Raw genomic sequence first — 14,673 nt, forward strand, 5'->3', positions numbered from 1 at the left:
CTGCAATCTCAAGCAGGTGTGTGACACTCTGGCAAGGGCCAATCACAGACCATGATCACTTTATTGCACTTTGATTGGTGGGTGCAAAGTGAAGTAGCCAATCGTGTCGTACTTGCTAGGCCAGGATTTGTCAACTTTGGAACGAGTGAATTGCGTCGCCATGCGTCACCTGTCAACTTCCCGATTTCGTTGTGCAAGCTTCGAGCGTGAGTGAAGGGAACATTTTGCAATCTGTGATGAATCTGTCGCCTCAGCATCACAAGCACCGCCTTCCGACCGCCGCCACAATCGTCACCGCTATCACAACGCACAAAAAGCTCCTGCCAGGCAACTCCATGACATCCTCGACTTCCATGTCATCCAAGAAGAAACTCAATGCCACGGCCACCCATAGCTTTTCCAAACACATTACAATCGACATCTTGCGACCACACTTTGACAAGCCGCTGGCCGAAGTCGCGAAGTTGTTTGGCATTTGCACGACCCTGATGAAAAAGGTGTGTCGCCGCGTCGGCATCCCGCGATGGCCGCATCGCCACATTCGGTCGCTTAGGAAAAGCATCTTGTCGATGGAAACGGCCAGCAGCATGTTCGACGGAGTGGACCGCACAGCATACGACATCCAAATCCGAAAACAGCAAAAGCGACTGGCCATGTTGCTGTACAATCCCAACGCGATTGACATGGACGACGACGACGACATGGAAAACGAAGACGACAACGCGCAGTCGTCGGTCATCGACTCGATGTCGAGCGACTCCCGACACACGTCCCCGGCCCTTCACAGTCTGCCCCACAACAGCCACAGTCTCTTTCCGTCCCCCGATCTGCCACCGCTGGACCTAAGCGACGCCACCTTTGGGCGGTCGTACTCACACATGATGATGGCTCCATCCTTACCACGACTGCCCTCGATCTCGACGTGGTATGGCTAGAACGCTTGAGGCAGATTAGGACATGATTATAGGTAATAGCATCTCATTTTTATTGATTGGTTGGACATTGTGATGGAGCCAACCTCGACCACGAGGCAAGTGCACCTATCGCTCGTTCCGTAGCATGGTGCAAGGGGTCTCACGTGACTGCTGTTCGTGTGCATCATGTCTTCTATACTACGTAGCAATCATTTCTGGAGTCTTGCTGCTGCTCACTCCTCCATCTTCATGGACCTCAAGCCGACAATGTCGTGCCTCAAATTCGCATGTTCCGAGGTATCTTTGTGAACGATAATAATTGGTCAAAAGTTGGCACCAGCTGTTTGATTGGCTAATTCCAATGTATCTTAGTGAACGATAATGATTGGTCTAAAAGTCGATACCAGCCCTTTGATTGGCTAGCTCGTCGCACCCCTGTTCCACCAACATTACGAATAGGAACAATCCTAGCTTTCATACACTTTGGCAGAATACCCTTAGGCAAAACCGATTTTCAAGTTTTGAAGTCTTTTCATAGACCACATGCCAGAAGGAACGAAGAAGGAGCCTCGCGCGCCTCTGAAGAAGGCTCTCACGGGGGCCACGGGCCGCCGATCTCGTATGGACACGCAGGTGTCGATCCGAAAGGCTAGAAAGGAAGATGGGTACAACCAGCGCCGCAATCTGGCCGCGCAAGCCAAGGCCCAAGCGGAAAATCGACCGCAGGAAAGGTCGCTGCTCATCGAGCAGCTGGCGTCGCGCAGTCAGACGCTGTTGGTGGGATTGCAGCATCCAGACAAGGAAGTACGTCGAAAGAGTTTGCGCGCGTTTGTGTACCTCATGAGCTCTGGAGTACCACCGTTGTTCGACGACGGTGATCCGCAGCATGTCCCGTTGTGGCATACCATCGCGACGGCCGTCCCATTCTTCGTCAGCACCCTAGACCTCCCCGACGTGCCGATGCAGTCCGACGCAGCCTTTGCGCTTCGCTTCATCTCGTCCATGGATCGATCGAACCTGGTTATCGAAGGCGGTGCGCTTCCAAAGCTCGCGGTGCTGCTGCAGTGCGGCATTTCCGAGCTGCAAATCCAGGCAGCGTGGTGTCTCGGTAACGTCGCTAGCGAGTCCAAAGCGTGCTGCGAAGCCGTGGTGCACATCTGTCCACCGATCCAAGTCATCCCGCACATCCGGCTGAGCACGCCGTCTCTCCGCCGCGCCGCCGTGTGGCTTTTGCGCAGCATGATCGACATGACAGACCTGCTAGCGACCATGCAAGTGCTCACGCCTCAGTTTGAACTCGAACTCGTGACCGTCCTGGGCAACGTGATCAAGCAGCTGGTACAGGAGCGGGCCAAACTGTGGGCCAAAGACAAGGACAAGGCAGTTCCGTCGGCCGCGCCGTGGCGCCTCTTTGAGTTCCAAACCGGCAAACCCGCCCCCAACGACATTGCCGTCGTCCGGCTGCTTCGCGACATCGACGACACCACCGTCGAGGTCGTGGATGTGGATGTGAACTTTGAGACGGGCGAAAACGTCACGTTCCGCGCCGCGCGGTCGACGCTCCGGCCGCTGCAAGCGATCGAAGACGTGTTTGACGAAGACGGGGACGACGAGGACGCGTCCTCCGCGCAGGACGCCGAGACCCTCTCGCTGGACGAGCGGGCACTGACGCTGTGCGACTCGACGTGGGCTGTAGTTGAAGTCACGCAGCACAACGTGGCGGTGCTGGCCGTGCTGCAGTCCACGGGAGTGTTTGCCAAGCTGGTTGAGGCGCTGCACATGTACTCGTCGCCGCTCGTGTTGTCGCCGGTGCTGCGTCTCCTGGGCTACGTCATCTCCCACGACGAAGCGTACGTGCAAGTGGTGCTGGACGCGGGGCTGTTGGCGGCGTGCCCCCGCGTGCTGCAAAACTCGAGCCGGTCGATCCGCGAAGAAGCGTGCTGGCTGCTGTCCAACTTGGCGGGTGGAACCGTTCAACATGTACGTACTACTACTACTACTACTGCTACTGTGAAATGCTACAGTTGTGTGTTTCAGTCCATGGTGATATATATATGTATGTGTAGATGACGGCGGTGCTCGAAGCCCCGGGGGTAGTGACAAGTGTGGTGGAGCAACTCACGTGGGCCGAGTACAGCGTCAAGCGCGAGGCGGGGTGGGCGGTGTGCAACCTGCTCGTGAACGCGAACGCCGTCGTGGCCGCCGAGCTGGTCCGTCTGGACGTCTTGTCGTCGCTCTCGACGCTACTGGACGAGTACGAAGACCCGAGCTTGGAGCTCGTGATCCTCGAAGCCATCAGCGCCGTGCTCGACAAGGGCCACGACGAAGCCAAGGTGGCCGTGGAGGAGAGCGGGTGCTTGAAGTGCGTCGAGAACCTGTGCTACGCCGCCAACGAACAAGTGAGCGCCGCCGCGTCGCACATTATCGACACGTGGTTCGACGGGGTGCTCGATGACGACGTCGACGCCGAGCTGGCGCCGGCGGCCGTGGATGAAGCCACCAACACCCTTGCGTTTCAACCGGCCACGACTCCGTTCCAGTTTGGCGGGCAGTAAGTAGGAGGACAACCAACTAACCTCCTGTCTGCCATGTATAACAAATAAAGCCCCCGTTTATTCGCATTACAGTCCTGTGGTGGCAGCCACATGTTTGAAAACGTGGTAGTACGCTGTCACATTTCCGACGATGTCACATATCCCATGGACGTTTTCAAAAGTCAATTTGCGACGACGTGTGGGGTTCAATATATTATTCGTCAATCTCGTCGTCGTCGTCCAGATTATCGTCATCTTCTTCGTCATCTTCGTCGTCATCGTCACCGCCGTTTTCGTCTTCAAATGTGTCGAGCGGGACAGAGTAGATGCGAACGACGGGCTTGTTCGGGTCTTTCATCATCACGTACTTGCCTTCCGGCTGCTCCATAAACAGCTCCACGAGCATCTTGATGATACCCCACGCATTGGTCAGGTTGAGCGACGTCTGCTGTGCAAAGTCCACGGGGTTGTATGACTGGGTGGCCAGAATCACATGCGACTGGCTGTCCTTCGTGTTGTGCCGGGTCACGTACCCGAGCTTCATGAGCCCGGCGTTGGCCAGCAGCGCCGAGTGTGTCCACTGGGCAATCTTGGGCGCATTGTTCTTGAGCTCGTTTGCGAGCAACGCCCCACGCTACAATGAAAAACAATATAAGTAACTTGTATTCAAAAAAGTGAAATGGTTGCAAGCCATCATTCATATAACATGCAGTAAATAATATGGATGGATAATACTATTTGGCACACAAGGTAGATATAGAACCACTATATATATATAAAAGTAAACAGGACAAACCTGTGAATCAATCTTCTTGCGCCAGTCAATGCTGCCGCTGAGCTTGGGATCCCATTCATTCAATGCGAACGTTTTGACGGTTTGCTCAACGTCGCCCTTAAGGGACAACGCGTTGACTTCGCATCGTGCGACGAGGTTCACAGACTCGTTGAGGGCCCACCGCCGGTACTTGTATGCGACAGGGGCCGTGTTATCCGGGAACGGGTTGGGGCCATATGCCTTGGAAAACTCGGCGGCCGGGCGAAGCACTTGGTGGGCAAAGAACGTGTTGATGTCGGTGGCTTCCACGGCGAGACGGTCGGGGTGGTTGACGCTGTCGGGCTCGTCCGGGTTGGGGGGTTCCAGCGCCGTTTCGTTAACTGACAAGAGATCCACGCCGGAAGAGATGTCGCGCTTGTCGAAAAAGAGCAGGTTGTTCACGCGCTGCACGACAATGTCCCACGGGTACACGGACCGAGGACAGCTCATCAGGTGCGCCAAGATGGCGTCCGTGGCAAACACAGTGCCTATCCATCAACAAGATCGTCAGGCATATCAAATTGATCACGTGTCAAATGTCCATACAATAATAGCCTTCGTCAACATCAACCACCACCACATCGTACAATATATCCCTCAGCCACAATCAACTCTCGGCATGCACAAAGCAATCAGAATAGCGTATAATAGGATCATCAACGGAAACATGACGGTGGTGGTGGTGGTGGAGTTGGTCGAGGATGGATACATATATATGCATGCAGAGAGAATAATCAAGGCGAAAACGGTACCTGCGCCTTCGGTGGCCAACGATTCAATGACGGGGTCTTCGGTTGTCGTGACCGCGACGTTCTCCTTGACTTCGAAGCGCGCCAACGGCTTGGCAGTGCGGGCTGAGATGCGGTCGAAGTTGTCGTCGTACTTGTGCAGCGTACCGAGCGTCTTGAGGTCCTCCGAGGGAGGGATGTTGGCTTGCAGCTTCATCAGCTGCATGAGCTCGAACTGCTGCACCAACTTCCACTCGGTGCTCACTTGGACTGACGCCATGCGTTCCTTGGTCTCGCCGTCGCGGCGCTTGGTCGAAAACATGCGGCGGGCATTGGACAGACGATCCCATCGCTTGTTCTGTTTCTGCTGTCCCTTCTTCATCATTTGGCTTTGCGATTCCAACACGGGCGGGCCTTGCCCAGGGGTCTTGCCGTTGCGGTTGTTGAGGCGGTTCGCGGCAAAGCGTTGTTGGCCCCACGTCGGACGGAGTCGTGTGTTGTTGCGGGTGGCCTTGGCCGTGTCCACCAGTTGGAACGACTGGTCTTCGATCGTGTCGTGTTTGTATTGGAACTCGGCGTTCACGCCCGACGGATCGTTGGTGCGCTGGTAGCGGGCAGGTCGGTTCGGGTTCGCGGACTGGTACTGCGCCGTGAAATCGGCAGCCTTGCCCAGCTTGTCTAGCTTACCGAAGGGGGCGTAGGGAATGTTCAGGAACTGCTTGGGGAGGTCCGTGGGGCCCCATCCTTTGCTGTTCTGGCTCACGGCAGGAGTCGTAAACGATGCCATCGTGGTGATTTGAAGACTGTGCAAGCCAACCATTTGCCTCACCTAACGAGCGCTCATTGGCTAGAAATCGATTTCTTTTCTAGAAGTAAAATATTATTCTTTCCCATCATTCTATTTGATATATGTAAGCATCATTAAATGTTTGATTTAATTGTCCACCGGAATATTTTTTTGCGTCAGCCATACAATGGTCATTATCTGTCGAGTGCATCGACGGATGCATGTACATGATAGCTCTGGAAACGACGGCGTGAATACTGTAGGCTTTCACACGTTGTCCCGCCGTAAGCTGTATATTCCTGTACATTTCCTGGTATCGTACTACACTCAGATGTGATCACATACATGCATTGGTTGAAAAGATTGGTATTTTGTCCAATCAAACAGCGGAATTTAAGAACCAACTTCACAACCTCATCAATCATGAGCGCGAAGAAGAAGGTGCAGAAGCAAATGGAGTTCTACTTGAGTCCGTCGAACCTTCGGCAAGACAAGTTCCTCCAGCAACAAATGCAACTTGATACGGAAGGATTCATCTCCCTCGATGTGTTTCTCTCGTTCAACCGCATGAAGTCGCTGGGGGCAACCATGCGCATGCTCACGGAAGCCATCCAGAAGTCCTCCGCGTTGGTCCTTAACGACGAGCAGACACATGTCCGACCAAAGGAATTCCCAACCAAGGACGGAGACGACAGTCTTGGTATGACTTCATGCACCCGTTCCAACGATCGTCCAATGCTTATACGCGTTTATGTTCGGTAGATCGGACCATTTACATCGAGAATTTCCCCTGTGGTTCCGACCACGACCATCTTCGCCGTCTCTTTGCGCCCTTCGGAAAAGTCAATTTGGTCAGCATGCCTCGCTTCCCCGGATCTCAAAAGTTCAAAGGGTTTGCCTTCGTCGAATTCGCGGTCGCCGAGGCTGTCGATGCCGCATTGGCGGCGCTGAAGGCTGCGACCGAGGACTCGCATCCAAACTTGGTCGCCATCAAAGGCATGTCCAAGACAAAGTGGCTGCAGCTGCGAGACAGTCTCAAGGAGCGAATACAACACGTTCCGTCCCAAACCACGTCCGGGACGTTGAAGCAAGCGGTGGAAGCCGCCGCCAACGCGTCGTCCCCCCATGACTTTTTCACACGAGGGCTTCTGGTTCGATTGTCCAACGTCCCTTCCGACATGCCACGGAAAGACATCAAGGCGGCGCTGGAAATCGCGGCTCCTGTGGCGTTCTTGGACGATTCCAAGCTCAAATTTGGCGGCGACGTCGCGTTTGCTCGGTTCTTGTCCACTTCCCACTCCCACCGAGGTACGTAGTCGAGTGTTACTCCCGTTTTTCACAAAGCAGCATCCTCACTCGACATGGTGCAGTGTTAGACACGTTCCATCGAGCCCCGCTAACCCTCAAGGGCAACGACATTACGATCGACCTCGTGACGGGCGACGACGAGGTCGAGTATTGGACCGCTCTCGTCAACCACGCGTCCTCGTCAAAAGGAGGAGCTACTGCCGCCACCGTCCACGTGTCCAAGCCAGCCAAGGCCGTGATCCACGACACCCACGTGCATTTCAACGACGACCCTACGACGCCCCCCCACAAACGCCAAAAGCAAAACCCCGAAACCCCGAAACGCTAACAAGTTGGGATTGATTTTTAAATGCGAAAGCACGCGTTGTCAATGTGCTCGACGTTGTACGCTTCCGCCACTCGCTTGATCATGTTCTTGCGGTTGGTGCTGTTGACGTTGTCGCAGACGAGGTCGTACAGAGTGCTCAGATTGAACACGACGGCGCTGTGCAGGTGCCGCCGCGGGTCGGACTGCAGCACCGTCTCAAGGACCGTCACGGCCGTCTGCACCTGGCACGAGTACAATGCGCAGATGCTCATGTTGTTGGCCGCACTCGACACGACGTCCCCATCGTCCCACCATGCGAAACACTCGTCGCCCCAGTCGTCGTCGGGGTCGTCGTCGCCACTACATACAGTACGTACCACACTCTGTCACACACAAAGCAAGGAATGTGGATATCAACACGTTAGCATCATGTACCTACCTGTACACACCCAGAATCGTGTTGAACGCATCCAGCGCTTCCTTGAACTAGAAGCCCCCTCGTGTTTCTTGTGAGAATAACGCATATAGGTACACTATATAGACGACTTGTGGACATTATATCTTGTACCCGGTTATGTGCAAAGTGCAGCAGTCCTTGGTTGAGCAACACTCGTGCGGCGCAGTCTACCACAACATGACACAGTTCATTCATCATGACGAGGTACCTATATACATATTACCGTGGTGGGGGTCGGAAATCTCGGCGCTGAGCGCGGCGGCGTCGGCAAATAAACCTTCCGCGCGCCTTAAGTCGCCGACTTGCAGGTAGATGCGGCCCAAGCGCGACGCCAGAATCACGCGGTGAGTTGCATTCGCAGTTCGCTGGCGCTAAACGACATGCAAAACGATCATGGTAGTAGTAGGTCGTAGTAGTACCTCGTAGAGGGACGTGGCGAGGCGCAGGGCAACGTCGAATTTCTTGCGGTCGAGGAACGAATGGATCAGGTTCACGGTGACGATGTTGTGCCATGACGTGGCGTCCTCAGGCGACAGCTGGAACGTGTTCTGGTCCAAATCCACGAGCAGTTGGCTGGCCATCGTCTCGTACATGGACACGTTGTCTACACCGATCGCGTCACTGCTAGTACTACTACTAGTAATAGTAACTACTACGACGAAACCACATACTTTTCAGGCGCGGCAACTGCACTGTCATGTAGCGGAGCCGCATGGGCACGAACGAGCCTTGTTTCGATGGAAATCTCTATCCATGCGATACAGTACAGTACAGTACAAATTCCAACCACGTACCTCGGGGTAGTTCTCGTACTGGTACTGGTCGAGGTCCCCTAGCACAATCACTTGTTGCTCCAAGTCGTCGACTTTGCCCAACTTCATCTGTGCCACCATGGCCCACGTCTACATATCATCATTCCGTCACCTATGTGTGACATGGGGATGATGGTTCCATCGTACTTACATGCACATGCAGGTTGAACTGTGGGTCTGGGGACGTGAGCATGCTCCACGCCTTGGTTTCGAGTTGCTGCCACTGCTGCTGCCGATACAGACCCACGAGCGTATCCAGCGTTGGAGGGAGGTCGGTGGCAGATGGCGTCGGCAGTTTGTCAGGGCTCACGTGGCTCATAAACTCGTAAAACAAATCGTCCGTGGTGCGGATGGCTGTCGTGATGTCTTGGGCGGGGGGCTGGGGGGGTGACAGCGGGGGACGGACGGCAAAGGGCTTTGGAGATGCCGACGGGGGTGGTTGATTGAACGCAATCTTTGTGTTGGGGCTCGAGTTGTAGTTTAGAAACGGGGCGGCTGGAGGAGGCGGAGTCGCGGGCGGCTGGTACTGAATTTGTCGGAAGGAGTCGTTGGTTGGTGCCGTCTAAGGTGACAATGGTGACGATGGTGACGATGGAGGATTTCGAGTGGTGTGTGTACCTCGAATGGGCTGTTGAAGCTATCGCGCCTCGCAGGGGGCAGAGGGGGAACTCGTGCAAATCCATGTGGGTCGTTCGTGGCGAACGCGTCGCTGGCGCCGACGGAATCGCCCGAGTTGAAGTTGGACGAAAATAGGTCAAGTGGCTTGGCGCTGGGTGGAGGTGGGGCTTGGAACGTGGTGGACGAAATGGGAAACGACGACGAGTACGCGGTCGGCACGCGTTGGAAGGGATCGTCTTGCTGGATGGACAGCGCTGCAGGACCGAACGACGACGTCGAGTTGAGATTCGTGGTTTGGAACTGATGCGCAAGGGAATCCAACGGTGCCGTGTCAAGCTCGTGTGTGTGAAACTGTGCAGGCGGCGGAGGAAATGAACTCATATCAGTCGCTTCGGGAACCGCCCCAACTGATGGGTCCTTCAACGGCTTCTGGCCGAGGGGGGTGTTGAGCTGACTGGATGCTTGCGGTCGAAATGGAGCTAATGTCGAACATGATGAGACATAACATATCGAAAGGTTCTATCATACCTGCTCCTGGAGGCATGCCGAATCCAGCCCCAGGTCGAACTTGACTCACCGATGCGACAGGTCTAATGAAAGGACGTGTCAGAATGTGTTTGCTTCTAAGACACCCGATTACCCCGATGCGAATGGATTGGCAGCGCTAGGACGTTTCACTGGCTCATTGCTCAATGCTGGTTGTGTTCCATGCACGCCGCCATAGGGCGGGTCGAGGTGTTGACTCATGCGAGCTGTTTTCACCCCTGTCGAACCTCTCTTAGTATTTGTATACACTAATTTCGGCCAATGAATCGTGTCTATCATCTATTTCTACCTATAGTAACATACTAGTACCTACACGCTATCTAAAAACACTCAACTGGCCAAATCGAAGAGTGGAGGTTTTATTATTTAACGTACAATTACTACAGTACTACTGTAAAGTAATGTAGTTAACTGTAAACCCAAAACCTAAATACGTTAAAACCGATTTCATGCGTTTTATCACTGTAGTGGGAGGTTAAAGGTCCCAACGCCTCCGGATATTATATACGAATAAGATTCATATACAAAAATCCAGAAACATCTCAGCAGCCATCCATGCGCCCATGTAAAATACAGAGAACCAAGTAGGAACTCGCGCACAGTGGTATATGGGGAATTGTATGCGAATGCGCAAGGAGTTATTCCGAGTACGAATTATAATTTTGCAATAAGATCAATCTGATTAATTTTATTATATCCAATCATACAATTTACAAACTTTTTATGAGCATACTATTGGTTAAAATAAAAAATATGAAAAAATACTATTGGTTGACGTCGGAATTTATGAATTCTCCATGGAAAAAAATAGTGTCGATACCACTGTGCGCTAGTTCCTACTCGGTTCAGCCGCAACCGCTATCCGTATCCGCATAGATCACTTCATTGTCGAAAATGCCACAGCTCTCAGAGAGAGCAGCAGTCCTTGTCGACTTTGATAGGATGGTACGAACTCTTGCTACCTGCAGCCCCTCTGCATCGAAGGACATTAATGAATTTCTACGACTTCGATACATGATACTTTGTTCACGTTTATGTTCTCCCGTGCTTCGCTCCCTCGATCCTTAGAGCAACTATCCATTCTACCATTTATGGCTGTTGGAGACTTTGTACAAGAGGTTCGTGTATGTCAGAGCACATTTGCATATATTGTTCAGTTGATTGAACTGAACCCCATCTTTCAACCGACGAGCAATAGAGCTCAACGACCGGTATGGGTACAGCTTGCCTGCGCACTGCACCGTATCGGTCATAATGGCACTGGTTCGTCCGCAGGGATTGTGTCACGAACAAAAGGAATTGAGACTGTTCATCTTTACACTAATCGTGTTATTCATGCTTTAGTGTCATTATCCCATTTCGAGATCAATTGGCCTAATCATTGTGAGCGTGGTCAACTTGCCAGTTATAATGCAGAACGATATGGATTCCGTAACTGTATTTTATCAACTGATGTCACACATATTGTTTTGTACCGAAAACCAGCTTTGAACGGCGAGGTATATTACAGTCGAAAGAAGGAATACTCCATAAATGTTCTTTTAACGTTTGATTACAAACGCCAAATCCGACACGTCATCACTGGCTGGCCGGGCAGCGTTCACGACTCAACTGTGTGGGCATCATCATCGCCGGCCCTGCGTCCAGACGGTTTTTTTTACTCCAACCAATACCAAGCGGGCGATTCAGGATTTTCCCTCGACATGCGTATGCTGACGCCGTATCGGTTGCCCTACTCAAGCGCCAGCGGCAACGACGCTTTCAACACCGGTCATGCGAGTATGCGGGTGGTCTGCGAACACGGCAACGAGATCTTGAAAGGGCGCTGGTCAAGCTTGTCGGCACATCCTATTTGTATCAGGTCTTATATATATTTTGTCATATATTTGTCAGTCTATATTATTAAATATATTTATATTTTGATCTGGTAGGCAGCGAAGTGATGTGAACGATGTTTGCGATTGGATCTTGGCCTGCTGTATCCTCCACAACGTTGTAAACCGACTTAAAGACACAGTACCACCGTTTGTTGAAAAGCCTCGACCAGTGGTAGCTAGCAATACTCTAATTGGTGCAAGTTCCCTTATGTGGCGCGAAAGCATAAAGTCCGAATTACTTAACTACTTAGGTTTGGAAGAATAATATTATCAACACGAATATTGTTCATTGAATATTGTTCATTGCAAATTCTTTATTCTTGCGCAAACGCAATCGACAATAATTCGCGGATTTTTTCTGCGCCCACTACACCTGACGTTACTATTTTTTCGACGAATAACGCCTTGGCACGTTGCAAATCCATGACGGCGGCTGCAGCTTGAATGCTCTTGTTGTTTTCTTTCATGTATTCGAACTTCTCACGTTTCAGCTGAGTCGTTTCATTCTGCGCAACCATATACATGGATGAGAAGTCCTTTCGAGGGGGCAGGCGCTTCTCCGGCGTTGGGAACTTACGTGGGACGACTTTGGATTTTCCCTTGCCATTGCCTGAGTGACGTGCTTCAACTTCGTGGTCAAGTGGGGCGTTGGCTTGCCGCCCAGGATCGGCAGTATCGTTCTCTGTCCAATACTCGTCGGCGACGGGGTCGTCGTTGGGATTGTCCGATGTTGTTAAGTCGCGCTGGTCCTTGGAGTAGTCGTGGTCATCAAGGTCGTCGTCGTTGCCAATTGCATCAGAAAGAAACGACTCGTCGCATTGTTTGCTCTCATCATTTGCATCTAAATTGCTCAATCGAAATTAGCTATATATTTGAGACGTATATATTTACCGCGAAGACTAGTCTCAAAAATGTAAGATGGATGAAAATTTTGTCGCCCCCCAAACAGAGCGTCCATCTCGTTGTAGTACGGGCAAATGCTCTCCAATTTACTCCCTATTGCCACGTGGGACGGTTTAGTGTCCGAATAAGAGAGAATGTGCAGTACAGTTCAGCAATATCTTATTCCTGTTCAAATATAATATACCTTTATCATTTTATAAAATTCCAGTCTGCTCGCCTGTTTTTTACACAACCCTAATACATACTTACTTCAAGTATAAAATTCGGCACATCACTGGTCATCAATGTAAATTTTGCAACTTGCGAAATTTATTTACGTCATCGTGAACTGTCTAAATACATTGTGTTTAGGTGTATGTGACAGATCTTGACGAGCTCTTTCAGGCGAGGTCCACCGCATCGCCTTAGGATAAATACTTGACGAGGAATTCACGAAAGAAATAAGAAAAAAATCGGCCCATCACTGGTCGATCACGTTAGGTTAAATATCTATTTCTGGACCAATTCATCACCAACTTTGAATCTAAGACGTAGAATTTCTTCACCACATTGAGACCTGTCGATCCTACGTTTCAATTTGCTGAAACTTTGTGTAATGAATACGAAATAGAAGTCAGAAAATTTTGCGAAAAGTTGGTAGTTTATAGGTGACGTGTATCATACTACCTACTACGTGTATATTGTATGTAGTAAAAGCCTGGTCTGTGAACATTTTGTTCCCGCTTTTGGCCATTCACGCTTCGACGAAATTAGTTTGATTGTTCAGTTTAATCCGTAATACGCATAATGATCCCGCCTCATTTCATGGTTACAGGCGGGTATTCGACGTATCCGCCTGGTACCAGTCATTCCCGCTTTTGGTGTCAGTTTGAGCAGCATGAACGAAGTCTACGGTGCTACTCACGAAACCGACCTCCCAGGCAATGGTAGACACAACTTGACCGTTAACTTACTCTCACTTTCGTCGTGTAGAACCGCAAACACCCCAGCCAACGAACTCCAAGCGTTCGCGGCGGTCCCCCACCACAACACCAAAACGGACCCATCTGTGGGGTTGCGGCGTTGTTCCATTTACGCTACAAGTCCCACTTGGCGCTTCGCTTCGAATCTAAGTACAACTCTGAGGAGAAGGCTGCCTAGGTCATGCTGGCTGCTGAGTTAAGCGTGTCCATGGAGCAAGACGATTCGGTCGCCCAGATACAGGACAAGGTACATATGTGTCCTTGCATTTGGGACTATAAAAATTCCTAATTCTTAGCTTACGAAAATGAAAGCGGCGTGGGCAATTTCTAAGCCTTCCAGTCCCAGCCAGCTGGAAACGCTGCATTCTTGCCCCTGTCGTTGCATTACGATGTGATGCTGGAGTATTGCAGCGCGAAAAAGGGGTATCAGCGAGAATCGCTGATGTCGACTGACGTAAGAGACGACAAACGCAACGATTGCTCGGACGGTATCCAGAAAAAAAATATAAAAATATTTTTTGCGATTATTGTTATCGAATTTCTTTTGGTTAATATGTTAGTCATCGATGTCAAGGATGAGCACGATTTGAAGGATCAGAGCGATGATGAAACGTCGTACGAACGTCGAAAGAAGCGATCGAAAGTGGTTAAACCCAAGAGCCATAGTGAGGCCTTGGAGGCCGGCTTCTTGGCTCTCAAGGATGGACTGATTCACTTGGGGACATCGCTAGCTTCTGCGCCCACTGCCAGGCTCGTGCCAACAACTGGAGCGACTATGGACGATGTATTGCTTGCAATTCAAGGACAGTCTGCGATGATGGCCCAACTCCTCGCCCATTTAGTTGCCCAAAAAGAAATTTGATTCATGAACAAGTAATTGTAACAGTTACAGTAAATACAACCTAATGCTTCACTTTTGTCGGCAGGTTGGATATATGTGTTTCGGTCACGTCGGCGACACGGTGCAGAAAAAGACCATCATTGAAATGAATAAACACGTTGTGCAACACGAAGCAACAGTTAGCTATGGCAACGGTGTGGTCGAGGGACTTTTCATTCATTACAGTCTTCAAAATTCGGAACCGCTCTTTCAAGCGGCCGAAAGC

General features: G+C 51.3%; 7 protein-coding genes across 13 annotated transcripts; 4 read left to right on the plus strand and 3 right to left on the minus strand.

The window, feature by feature from the left end:
* Window positions 1–235: 235 nt before the first annotated feature.
* On the plus strand, window positions 236–993 carry H257_01299 (hypothetical protein; the record flags this gene model as incomplete). Its single annotated transcript, XM_009824439.1, has 1 exon — window positions 236–993. A coding segment is annotated over one exon (700 nt), but the record flags the coding sequence as incomplete, so codon positions are not given.
* Window positions 994–1,405: 412 nt separating this feature from the next.
* Window positions 1,406–3,535, plus strand: H257_01300 (hypothetical protein). Its single transcript, XM_009824440.1, has 2 exons — window positions 1,406–2,894; window positions 2,981–3,535. Exons 1-2 carry the CDS (start codon window positions 1,458–1,460, stop codon window positions 3,467–3,469), a joined length of 1,926 nt encoding a protein of 641 aa, XP_009822742.1. The 5' UTR covers window positions 1,406–1,457; the 3' UTR covers window positions 3,470–3,535.
* Window positions 3,536–3,626: 91 nt separating this feature from the next.
* H257_01301 lies at window positions 3,627–5,810 on the minus strand (the record flags this gene model as incomplete). 2 transcript variants are annotated; one of them, XM_009824441.1, is made up of 3 exons in its annotated part: window positions 3,627–4,082; window positions 4,245–4,750; window positions 5,015–5,810. In XM_009824441.1, the coding sequence occupies 3 exons, from the start codon at window positions 5,808–5,810 to the stop codon at window positions 3,663–3,665; spliced, it is 1,722 nt and encodes a 573-aa protein (XP_009822743.1). In that variant the 3' UTR covers window positions 3,627–3,662. The 2 variants fall into 2 exon arrangements, with proteins under 2 accessions (XP_009822743.1, XP_009822744.1); XM_009824442.1 differs by having other exon boundaries at window positions 3,627–4,750.
* Window positions 5,811–6,163: 353 nt separating this feature from the next.
* Window positions 6,164–7,960, plus strand: H257_01302 (hypothetical protein). 3 transcript variants are annotated; one of them, XM_009824443.1, is made up of 3 exons: window positions 6,164–6,477; window positions 6,540–7,085; window positions 7,148–7,960. In XM_009824443.1, exons 1-3 carry the CDS (start codon window positions 6,201–6,203, stop codon window positions 7,411–7,413), a joined length of 1,089 nt encoding a protein of 362 aa, XP_009822745.1. In that variant the 5' UTR covers window positions 6,164–6,200; the 3' UTR covers window positions 7,414–7,960. The 3 variants fall into 3 exon arrangements, with proteins under 3 accessions (XP_009822745.1, XP_009822746.1, XP_009822747.1); XM_009824444.1 differs by having other exon boundaries at window positions 6,540–7,960; XM_009824445.1 differs by lacking the exon at window positions 6,164–6,477 and having other exon boundaries at window positions 6,512–7,085.
* On the minus strand, window positions 6,499–10,044 carry H257_01303 (hypothetical protein). Of its 4 annotated transcripts, XM_009824446.1 has the most exons (11): window positions 9,920–10,044; window positions 9,808–9,869; window positions 9,280–9,758; window positions 8,813–9,223; window positions 8,644–8,751; window positions 8,521–8,596; window positions 8,269–8,453; window positions 8,073–8,220; window positions 7,961–8,016; window positions 7,832–7,878; window positions 6,499–7,752 (listed from the first exon to the last, which is right to left on the minus strand). In XM_009824446.1, exons 1-11 carry the CDS (start codon window positions 10,024–10,026, stop codon window positions 7,431–7,433), a joined length of 2,001 nt encoding a protein of 666 aa, XP_009822748.1. In that variant the 5' UTR covers window positions 10,027–10,044; the 3' UTR covers window positions 6,499–7,430. The 4 variants fall into 4 exon arrangements, with proteins under 4 accessions (XP_009822748.1, XP_009822749.1, XP_009822751.1 ...); XM_009824447.1 differs by having other exon boundaries at window positions 7,832–8,016; XM_009824449.1 differs by having other exon boundaries at window positions 7,832–8,016; window positions 8,073–8,453.
* A 1,972-nt stretch (window positions 10,045–12,016) lies between these two features.
* H257_01304 (hypothetical protein) lies at window positions 12,017–12,660 on the minus strand (the record flags this gene model as incomplete). The annotated part of the gene is made up of 2 exons (XM_009824450.1): window positions 12,017–12,543; window positions 12,594–12,660. The coding sequence occupies 2 exons, from the start codon at window positions 12,658–12,660 to the stop codon at window positions 12,017–12,019; spliced, it is 594 nt and encodes a 197-aa protein (XP_009822752.1).
* An 822-nt stretch (window positions 12,661–13,482) lies between these two features.
* Window positions 13,483–14,429, plus strand: H257_01305 (hypothetical protein; the record flags this gene model as incomplete). The annotated part of the gene is made up of 5 exons (XM_009824451.1): window positions 13,483–13,531; window positions 13,578–13,687; window positions 13,746–13,814; window positions 13,908–14,055; window positions 14,128–14,429. The coding sequence occupies 5 exons, from the start codon at window positions 13,483–13,485 to the stop codon at window positions 14,427–14,429; spliced, it is 678 nt and encodes a 225-aa protein (XP_009822753.1).
* Window positions 14,430–14,673: the final 244 nt, after the last annotated feature.

This window comes from Aphanomyces astaci (genome assembly GCF_000520075.1).
Source record: "Aphanomyces astaci strain APO3 unplaced genomic scaffold supercont1.2, whole genome shotgun sequence".
NCBI lineage: Eukaryota > Oomycota > Saprolegniomycetes > Saprolegniales > Verrucalvaceae > Aphanomyces > Aphanomyces astaci.

Excerpts from the sequence above, each read along its gene's own strand:
- H257_01302 (XM_009824443.1), top strand. The coding sequence starts at position 6,201 with ATGAGCGCGAAGAAGAAGGTGCAGAAGCAAATGGAGTTCTACTTGAGT. Across the intron at positions 6,478-6,539 it reads GGACGGAGACGACAGTCTTG|ATCGGACCATTTACATCGAG; the intron begins GTATGACTTCAT and ends TATGTTCGGTAG. Across the intron at positions 7,086-7,147 it reads CACTTCCCACTCCCACCGAG|TGTTAGACACGTTCCATCGA; the intron begins GTACGTAGTCGA and ends GACATGGTGCAG.
- H257_01300 (XM_009824440.1), top strand. The coding sequence starts at position 1,458 with ATGCCAGAAGGAACGAAGAAGGAGCCTCGCGCGCCTCTGAAGAAGGCT. Across the intron at positions 2,895-2,980 it reads CGGGTGGAACCGTTCAACAT|ATGACGGCGGTGCTCGAAGC; the intron begins GTACGTACTACT and ends ATGTATGTGTAG.
- H257_01303 (XM_009824446.1), bottom strand. The coding sequence starts at position 10,026 with ATGAGTCAACACCTCGACCCGCCCTATGGCGGCGTGCATGGAACACAA. Across the intron at positions 8,597-8,643 it reads AGTACGAGAACTACCCCGAG|AGATTTCCATCGAAACAAGG; the intron begins GTACGTGGTTGG and ends TCGCATGGATAG. Across the intron at positions 7,879-7,960 it reads TGCACTTTGCACATAACCGG|TTCAAGGAAGCGCTGGATGC; the intron begins GTACAAGATATA and ends GGGGGCTTCTAG.